The 10,670-nt window shown below is 32.3% G+C and overlaps 1 protein-coding gene across 1 annotated transcript in view; it reads left to right on the top strand.

Annotated features, from left to right (window-relative positions):
- The window catches only part of POSTN (periostin, osteoblast specific factor), a 31,429-nt gene extending 21,938 nt beyond the window's left edge, over window positions 1-9,491 (top strand). Inside the window, exons 9-14 of the mRNA XM_012643821.1 lie at window positions 979-1,068; window positions 1,855-1,944; window positions 2,663-2,740; window positions 3,116-3,199; window positions 7,536-7,577; window positions 8,710-9,491. Coding sequence (XP_012499275.1) covers window positions 979-1,068; window positions 1,855-1,944; window positions 2,663-2,740; window positions 3,116-3,199; window positions 7,536-7,577; window positions 8,710-8,747 — 422 coding nt within the window. The 3' untranslated portion in view covers window positions 8,748-9,491. The remainder of the gene's footprint in view (window positions 1-978; window positions 1,069-1,854; window positions 1,945-2,662; window positions 2,741-3,115; window positions 3,200-7,535; window positions 7,578-8,709) is intronic.
- The last annotated feature ends 1,179 nt before the right edge of the window (window positions 9,492-10,670 follow it).

The raw sequence follows: 10,670 nt of genomic DNA on the forward strand, positions 1-10,670 counted from the left end.
AACCTGACCTTATATTTTATACTCAATATGTCTTGACCTCATAGATCAAATATTATAGCATGAAATATTTATGATTTGAAAGAACTGTACTCTTATTTTCATTATTTTAGATTGTTAAAGATTATTTAACTTTTGTAATGATGTACATTGACAATTTCTAGAGAGACAAAAAATTTTCACAAAGATAAGCAAATACAGTTACATTTGACTATTGAAGGATATTACAGTATGAGTTAAATGTACTGAATCTTATTTTTCTTACCCCTGTATAAAACAGTCTAAATTAACTAATGTAGTAAGTAGCTTTCTAACATTCAAAATGATTTTCTCTGGGAGCAAAATCATTTTGTAAGCCAAATGCAACACTTGTTTAACTTTTGCATTTGAAGGACTGTTTAACCGTTAATTAGTTAGTTTCTTATCATTCTCACATAGAAGGTAAGTACTCAAATCCATTTTCCCATAAAACCTGAAACTCGGCGTCTTAAAGGTAAGTATAAAAAATTTGGATTTTCGTATGTTCAGTCCTATGACCACTAGATCAAAAATGTAAGGTATTTAGTGAGTTTAAAAGCTTAAATGAAAAATTTTAATAATTAAAAATTTTAATTTCTATCTGTAATAGATAATATTAGTAAGCTAAAGTAAGACTTACACCAGTTATCAATAGAGCAACTCAAATTTGTACGTACTATATGATTCACAAAGTGTAACCATGTACAATGTTTTGTGTGATCATACCTTACAACTACCAATGAATGGATGTATTTATACATCTATTTAAATGCTAGAGCAGATTATAGTAATTTTAGTAGCACGCCAATAGACAATGGGAAATGCTTAAAACTGATTTCATACATAGAGCCTGAAACTAGCTTGACATTTGAGTCACACCAAATGTTGCAATAAACTTCCTGTTCTGGTAAATTTAAAGGACTGATTTAACATGATAATTTGTCTCCTAAAATAATGTCTCAGGACCCACAATAACAAAGGTCAAAATTGAAGGTGAACCTGAACTGAGACTGATTAAAGAAGGTGAAACTGTAACTGAAGTGATCCACGGAGGTGCGTTATGTGTATTTCCTGGTGCCTACTTGGCATCAATATGGTTATTTTGAAATACTATTGGCTTAGAAATATTGAACATCTAATATTTTCTCCTGGTTTAAATAAAAATTGTTGGAATAATTTTCTCAGCTATGGGTCCTTATTAGCCAGTCAGAAAAAAAATATAGTTTGCCTTTTAATGGATTTAGGTGGAATTAACTTAACCATTAAGTCACCAGGTCCAACAAAACTGTGATTATTTCTGCATGTGCACATAACGATTATAGATTATGACAGCACTAATATCAAGACAAGAGGACATATTGGACTCAGACATAGAGGAAGAATAACCATTGCAGAAGACTCTGACTAATAAGCCACTACTAAGATTTATTACAGGATTCCCATTCCAGTGATGTACAGCTCCCTGGATTCTCATTAAAGACGCATTACACAGGCAGGAAACAAGGGTGACATGAAGAGTTATCTTGACAGCTGGCCCCTCCCCTCACCCAAGATTCAGGACATAACTATTATCTTTTAGACTTCTATTGATCTGAATTTATTTGAGATATGTTCCAAAAATGATTATGATTTACTCCTAAATGGTAATATTTTGAGAAATATACTTAATCATTAAAATGTCTAGCTGATGCAAGTATACGAGAGCTGTCCAGAAAGTATCCAGCCATTGTTAATATAACAAGGATGGTTACATGGCTGGGTACTTTATGGACAGCCATCGTAGGCTATGAGGATAAATAGGAGGATAAATCAAATACATTTCTCGTCCCCTACTTTCAGAGCCAATTATTAAAAAGTACACCAAAATCATTGATGGAGTACCTGTGGAAATAACAGAAAAAGAGACACGGGAAGAACGAATCATTACAGGTAGTCTTTAATTCCATACATGGATATTGCCCAGATTGTCAAACAATAGTTCATCTTAAATTATCTTCATAAGAAACACTGAAGAACCTGATTAAGTCATTTTCATGATGGTTACTGAAGGTACTTCATTTCTTTTCTGGCAGAAATCATGCTATTCTAAATATGTAATCTATGTTTTACTCTAAATTAGAAATTTATAGATAAATCTATAAGCATGTATTTTTATTATGGATATGTATTCATATTATATGATATAGCCTCTTTACTGTTTATTAATGAGTTATTGAATCCTAAAAGAAAAACCATTCCCTCCTTGGAGCTTTCGTTAATCTTAAGGTCCATATATCTATGTACAAAAATATATGTAAGTTTGTATAAAATCATTTATTGATAATTGTAATAAACCTTTGTATCAGTCCGTGACCTATGAATTAGTCTCAGATTCTAAATTCAGCTATTTCTATATGTATTTTTTTAAATAAGTAGTCAGCAAGTATGGCCTGTGCTGCCTATTTATGTAAATAAAGCTTTATTGGAACACAATCATGTTTATTCATTTGCATAATGTCTGTGGCTGCTTTTATAACGCAGTGACAGAGTTGAACAGTTGCAATACAGACAACATGACCCAAAAGTGTAAAATACTAACTCTCTGTCACTGTACAGGAGACGTCTGCCTATCCCTGTTTTAAACCTTTTTTAATTGTCTTTCTTTTAGGTCCTGAAATAAAATACACTAGGATTTCTACTGGAGGTGGAGATACAGAAGAAACGCTCAAGAAATTGTTACAAGAAGGTGAGAGTCTGTCTAGAAAAATTAGAATATAACTTTACCTAAGCTCTCTGTATCCAAGCCTAAAATAATCTTTGAGGCCTTGTACATGTTTCTACTCTATCTCATTCTATTGTTCAAGTTCCATACCAACACTAAAAAAAAGCATGAAAATATGGAATGAAGTATAAAGGGCAGTCATATTGTTTTGTTATACCGTATAATGTTCAACAGCTTTATAAGAAAATTAGTTTATCAGAAAACAACACTAAAAACTGTGAAAGAACTAAGTGTTGGTCTGGAATTCATTATTGGGCAGATGCCATTATTTACCACATCAAATCTGCTGTCTTTTTTGTTATATAAACCAATTTCTGCTATAAACATGTATCCTGTCAGAGGTCACCAAGGTCACCAAATTCATTGAAGGTGGTGATGGTCATTTATTTGAAGATGAAGATATTAAAAGACTGCTTCAGGGAGGTTAGTAAAAGGATGACAACTAACCTTCTTAACAGGTTCTGGTGATAGTTCTTCAACTTTTTAAAGACTGAGCAAGCAGATTTTTCTTTTAGTTAGGTTAAAAAAGGACAATATCAGCTGTTGTCTTAACAGATGGATTGGTTTAATGGTAGTTTAAGTAATAGTTGTGAAGAAACGATTACTAGTTTAAACAGTCTTTAAAAAGTTCTATGGTATAAAGCTTGGGGAGCAATGAATATTTTTTTGCTTTGATTCAGATAATTGTAAAGATATTTTAAGTATGTGAAAGGGGAATAATCTTTAAATTTCTAATTGTTAAACAAGCCCAAATTTGACATATATTTTATATTTTTAAAAAATGTATTCACTGCCCCCATAACAACTTAATAATGGCATGTTTTTGGACTTTGTAAGTGCATAGATATCCCAAAAAGTACATTCGGTAGCTTTCTTTTCCAAAACTACATCCTTGGGAATGAGTATTTGTTTCTTCTAACAGTTTGAGTGATAATCTATACCTGGAGATAGAAATTGTTTTGCATATAAAATTAATCTTAATCTTTTATGGAATGTTCTCTGTCTATGGCATTAAATACACTTACTTTTAAAAGCAAAGAAAAAAAAGAATTCAAAGTCTTATAAATTCTAAATGGTAATTATTCAAAGAAATATTAAATGTTAATAAAATATAATTTGGATCATTGGCATTTGAATAAATGGATTTCTAGTTGATTTTATTAACAATAAAAGTATTAAGCTGAAAAAACATTTTAGAGAAACAAGTATTTAAATTATTTAAAAAACCAAATATGCTCTTTGAAATATCCTATGAATTGAGAAACACAGTGGAAGTATGGTACTTATCCAAAATACAGTCCAGGTGGCTTTTCTGTTTATAATTTTAAAAATTGCATTGCTGTGTCCAAGAAGATGTAAATTCCTCTTGAGACCTGTGTATTTTTGGCAATTATTGTTTCTATATTCTGCATTTTAATATACAAAAAAATCTCTTACATAGTATTTGGAGACTTGTCAGTGATACTAAAAATGTAATTTTTATTTAAAGAATGATTGAATTTTCCCTCACTAGAAAAAAATATGTCTAAAAATACAAGATTTCCTTTCAGAACACAAAGAATATATGGCATGCCCAAGGCATAATGGAACCAAAGATTCATGTAAGATCTAATCCAGAATTCAGTATCTACCCACCCCCAAATGTTTAACTGCTTGCTAGGAAAATATCTAAGGATCTGAGTGAAAAGAAAAGCACATTATGAAGATTAAATTGAATTCTTTTTTTAAGTCCTTGCCATAGTAAGCACCTTTGTAGAATGGTAGCGCTTTTTAGAGAATGAACAAATTAGTAGTTGCACTTGTTTATATTGCTTTAATTCATTCAGGTTCAAACTTCAGGTAAGTATGATTTTCCCCTTTAATAAGCCCCTTTTAATGATTTATTATAAACAATAGAGCTAAGTATTAAAGAATTGCTTCAGCCAAGAAAGATATAACTGCTACAAGTTAAGAATATGATACTCAATTTTTAGTTAATGGACTCCTTTCTTAACCCTTGTTTCTGTTCATCTCAGAGGTTGATTCCTTTAGTTCCCAGTGTAGATCCCTCTACATATCTATGAGGCATCAGTTTTTACAATGCCACATCGTAAGTCTTTCTTGAAACATTTCCAAGGTTTTGCTTTTCATAGGAAAGACAGTATACACAGTAGAGTGACTAGTATCAGCATTCATTGGAGATGCTAATTTTTTTTTTTAGCCATCTGAAACCACAGGTCATCACTGAGTCACAAGTATTCCTTTGTCTAGATCCTAAGAGACATTGATTTACAAAGAAGGTGATATAAATTACATTATGCAGGGCTTTTTTGTTGTCGTTTTTTTCAGAGTCTGGCTAATTAATACATATCTAAACCATGGTCTTCATTTTGATAAGTTCTGTTTGAAACTGAGTTTTCTATCTGAACTGTTCATATTGTAAATATGGTGCAGGTCGTACATATTGATGATTTGAGTGTATTTCCCAATCACTTTAGTCCTGACTAATAACATGACTAAGTGGACTTTTCAGTACCGGTATTGTGATTTGTCACCGAAATACTACCAAGCCCTTAATTGAAAAATGTTCTCACAAAATTCACAGAATTTTTCATGCTTACCTTACATAGAAATATGTACTCTGAAAGTACTCAAGCAAATAAAGGAGAATAACAGGCTATGGAGAAAGAGAGAAAGAGCAAAAAAAAGTCATTTTGGAAGGTTTTGCAGATGTGCCAATATAATAAGTTATAGCCTATGTAAAGAATAGTGGATCGGGTTGTAGGTCTGCCTCCAATTTGAGCTCTGACTTAAATCTAAGATAGTTGATTCTTTTCCGCCTTATTTCCTTCATCTGAAAAGTGAAGATAGTAATGTTACCTACATCTAAATGAGTAAACATCCGAAAAGCTCTTGGAACAATGTTCGGCACAGAGTAAGCTGTCAGCGAATGTTACTATCAGTATTATCATCAATTAATATTAACATGGTCAATAAAGTAATATTGTACTCCCCACTTTAAATTTCTATAGTCATAGCCATGTAAAAATGTAAAAAACCAACCAAACAAATGAAACTTCCAAATAATTGGGCCGAAGCACTTTGCATACTTTAGGCAGAGAGGGAACATTTGTGCCAAATTATTCAGGTTTATCTTCCCACATTTTGCTGTTCTAAACATGAATATAACTCATTTTGAGATAGCAGAGAGCTTCTGGGAGCACACCTGATTTCTGCACTTTAATTAAGCTTTTCTTTTAAAATATTTGTTTGCCAAAATGAATGTTTTTTATTCTGGCATATTATCATAGCAAAACAGTAATAAATTAGCAAAACCTCATTAAGTAGATGCTAATAAATTTATGAAAGGAAATTTGAGTACACTTGCTTGTTTTAAAAAGTAATTTTGCAAATAGTTCTATGATCCTTATTTATTTGTTTAATTTTATTTTTTTGAGACAGAGTCTTGTTCTGTCATCCCGTCTAGAGGGCAGTGGTGTCATCATAGCTCATAGCAACCTCAAACTCCTGGGCTCAAGCAATCCTCCTGCCTCAGCCTCCCGAGTAGCTGAGACAACAGGAGCCCACTAGAATGCCTGGCTAATTTTTCTATATTAATTAGAGATGGGGTCTCCCTCTTGCTCAGGCTGGTCTCAAACTCCTGAGCTCAAGTGATCCTCCTGCTTCGGCCTCCCAGAGTGCTAGGATTACAGGTGTGAGCTAACGCACCCTGCCTCAGTCCACTTTCAAATTGTACAATAATTGACTATTTGGAATGTAAGAAATCCATTATAAACAAGGCTCTTACTCACTAATTAAAGGTTAGATCCATCTCCTCTTGGCAATCTTTTATAAGCCAATATTTTGTTACCATATAAACCTCAAGTTAAGGAAAATATATCTATTCGAGAATATTTCAGAAGTCAGACTTTGCTCTTACATAGACTTCCCCCCATTATGCAATCTAGTAAGATTTTCTATAGTGCTATATTTTACTGTAGTATTAACAATTTGTGGTAAATGGTTATATACCTTATATTCTGGAGAGAAAAAGACATGTTGAAAATGTGCTAAGTAGACAGAAATGGAATTTATAAAATTTTTAAGTGTTCTTTTTAAAAAATTATTTGGTTTCAAACAGCCAAAACTATTCATGGTGATAGTTTCATTGCCTACTTTTTATGGGATTTCAGAGAATTGAAAATATTGTATATAACAGAAAAATTTTGACTTCATTGCTGAGCGTAGATGATATATAAAAAAAACAAGAAGTCAAAATTTGGAGAAAAAAGCTTAAAAAGGTAAGTAGAAAAATGAAGCTGCTGTAGGATCACATTTACTCTTTGATCTCAAATGCCCCAAAACTGAGTGAAAATGTGAATTTAGGCCTACCAGGTAGTCTCATCATTGAGTTAAAAGAAAAACAAGGGAATCGAGAAAATGTTACAACTATAACAACACAAAACTGCATAGTTATGAAACCCTTGCTATTCTTCAATATGAAAGCTTTTATTATTTTTAACTAATTAATTTTTAAAGGGTCTTATAGGATTGACACAGAACTGGGCCATGGTGGAGGACAGTGGCACATTTTTCCTGAATTGCTTATATTTCTGGAGTCATCAGGGAAATGCTATTTTGTTGTCCTCATTTACAATAAAGCCATCACAAATTGATCTATAGTGAGAATTTTGCAGAGGCATATATTACAAATAGGGATGTCTGCAAAGATGGGTGGCTATCTTGAAAAGTATTTCTAACTGCAACAATTTAATTTTAGACACACCTGTGAGGAAGATACAAACCAACAAAAGAGTTCAAGGTAAGTGTATTGACTATAGAAATGTGTGTATATGGCACATTTTGTCATGTTAAGAGAAATCAAAGAAGAGGAGAGTATTTTTTTTGTGTATTTTATTGAATTTTGTTGTCTGTCAAAGAGAAAAGTTAGACAGTTTTGATACAAAGGATTTTGATGATAAGAATCAGAAAATAAATTGCTCATGTTCTGCACTATAAATAGAATCTAAGAATAACAAATACTAAAGGAAACGCAAATACATTCATGTAAACTGCAAGGCATATTGAACCACTGAGGTAGACTCAAGTGTATAATCCATACATTTATATAAAAATTGAGTGCATACAAGTTAAGTGTACACAAACAATTTTGTGTCTATAAGAGTTAAGTCAAAAAGCAATGTTTGAATAACAGAGCCAAACAAATATAGGTTGCAGACAGACCTAAAACCTTAAAAATGTTTTTATGTGAGATGAGGCTACAGTTTGAGACATAAGTAAATAAGAATTGTACACATACAGAAAACTGTCTGTATAACTATTTATAAAATTTTGATGTAAATGTGCAGATTATATGTGTTATATATTACATACGCACTACAGTTTTCTTCATAACTACACTATGTGCATTTTCTAATTCCTCCATTTAGGTTACCTTGCATTCTGATATATTGAAAGAGCAAAGACTTCCCTCGTGGAACCTAGAGTCAATTACAAGATTGGAATTATGAATTGGAATTTCCGAGATAATTCAATACTAACAGTCAAAAGAAGTTGTAAGGCTTATCAATGTACTATAAGCCTGTCTGATTTTAAGCCAATTCAATGTAGAGATCTTTGAGAGTAAAGGATCAATTGTGCAAATATTTTTTAACCTAAGGACTTATCAAGCATTTCTTGTAAACATCCAAATCCATCCAAATTTTCTAAAAAATTAAAATCATCAAATTTCAAATTTTTGGTTTCATATGACTTTGATCAAAAGATAATCTTGGTTTCATTGAGATAAACTAAGGATATTATTAAGCAAACTTTATCTAAAGTCTGTTGCAATAAGAGATTATGGCTTTTGATAGGTATATTTATACACAGAATATCATATTCTTAAACTCTAAAGTTTCATAATCTATACATCTTTCTTTCTTCCTAATTAGGATCTAGAAGACGATCAAGGGAAAGTCGTTCTCAGTGAAAATCCAAAAACCAGACCACAAAGTATAAACAATCCTAAGTCAATAACCTGACCTTAAAAGAAAATTATGAGAGCCACGTTGACATCAGGAACTGATGAAACATCAGCACAAGAAAGCAATCATCAAACAATTCTGAACACGAATTTAGTATTTTTTTTTCTGAATGAGGGGCTAGCCTCCTGTGGGATAGGAACTGAAGGAATCATATCACCTTATAGGCTTTTTCATCTTGATATTAAAAGTTCTGGCTAACTTTGGACTCCTTCAAAAAAAAAAATCCTTGTCATCGGATTTATTACAATACAAATCTAAGAGTGGTGAACTGTTATCTCATTGAAAGGATTGAGCTTTGAATGTATGTAATGGATAAATAAAATGCATGTAAACAGTTACCTCTCCATGGGAAGCTAAGTTATAAAAATCGGTGCTCAGCATAAAACAAACAAACAAAACCTTTTACATCAAAAGGCTTTGCACATTTCTAGACAATGTGGGTTTACTGGTAAATTATGTTACTTTTACAACTAATATTGTACTCTTGAAATGTTTGTCATATGCTTCTTGCAATACATTTTTTTTATCTCAAACATTTCAATAAAACCATTTTTCAGGTATAAAGAGAATTATTTCACCGTGGGTAATTCAGAAAACTCAAGGTTTAAGTTAAAAAGTGGTTTGGACTTGGGAACAGGACTTTATACCTCTTATTGTAACAAATATTCATTAAAGGAAATTGAATGAAATTAGTGTTTCTTGAATTTTTCAAACTATTATGTTATATAAAGAATCATTAGATAATGAAGCAATTATAAAACATCAACTAAGCACCTAATTTCACCCTAAGACTATGCTAAATTGTGAGGATTCAAGAGATGAATCAGACATAGTTACAGTCCTCAAAAGGTAAAGAGAAAACCAATTATCCACAATACACCATAAGCTATAACTAAAGAATAAATAGTACTCCACAAGCATGAATGCATCCATTTATTATTCCTGGGCTAGGCATTGGGGGAGCCACCGAGATGCCCTCAACTAAGATGAAGTAACAGAGCCCATTGCACGGCAAAGGAGAGGAAGAAAATATTTGCTCGCTGAGAATGATCAAGAATTTGATTTGATCTACACGGATCTCAATAAGTGTTATCCTTACCTTAGACTGGTTGAAATGAGAGCATTTAGGAAATGGAATCCATACTGAGTGGCAACAACATTATACCACGGATTGGAGGACAGTCATTGGGACACTGTACAACTGAGGAAAGCCACCCTGAAGGTACCAGGATATCCAGATGTCCATAGATGTCCAGCTTGGATCAGAGAAAACTGGTCTTGGCACTAAAGAATCTATAAATCTTCTTGAGTAGCTGAAAGAGTCTTTGTTTGAGGAGCAGTTAGGGCGAGGAAGTGAGATATAAAATTCTGAGTATCATTGACTGATGTGCTCTATAGCTTTGGTTTTCCAGAATGCTTTCTAGTCTTAGAGTGGTGAGATTTATTTCAACCAGTTAGGGTCCCTGCCATTTAGATCCCTTCAGGATTTTCATTTGATAATGAGCCAGATGTTTCAAAGTTGGACTTTGAACGTAATCTGGGACAATAAGATTGGTGTTGAGGTCTTCTTAAAGCCTGCTCACTTAAAGGCCCAGCTCTGTGACCATAGAGAAAAAAAGAAATCAACACTGGCTTAAACACATATGTAAATCTAGCCTCTCTTTCTGGTAAAAGACAGTCTTTCAAGTGACACATGTAAACGTGCTCACAAAATTTAAAGAGGAACTACTAATAAAATAGAAATAAATTTAGCAATAATATAAATAAAAGGACAAAATTAAAAATAAAAACAATTCAAAACCTTAAAATAAGGACTTTTAAAAATAAATATCAATCCTACTCACTTTCTAAAAGTGGAAGGGGCATTG

This window comes from Propithecus coquereli, unplaced genomic scaffold (genome assembly GCF_000956105.1).
Source record: "Propithecus coquereli isolate 6110/MARCELLA unplaced genomic scaffold, Pcoq_1.0 Scaffold201, whole genome shotgun sequence".
Lineage (NCBI taxonomy): Eukaryota > Metazoa > Chordata > Mammalia > Primates > Indriidae > Propithecus > Propithecus coquereli.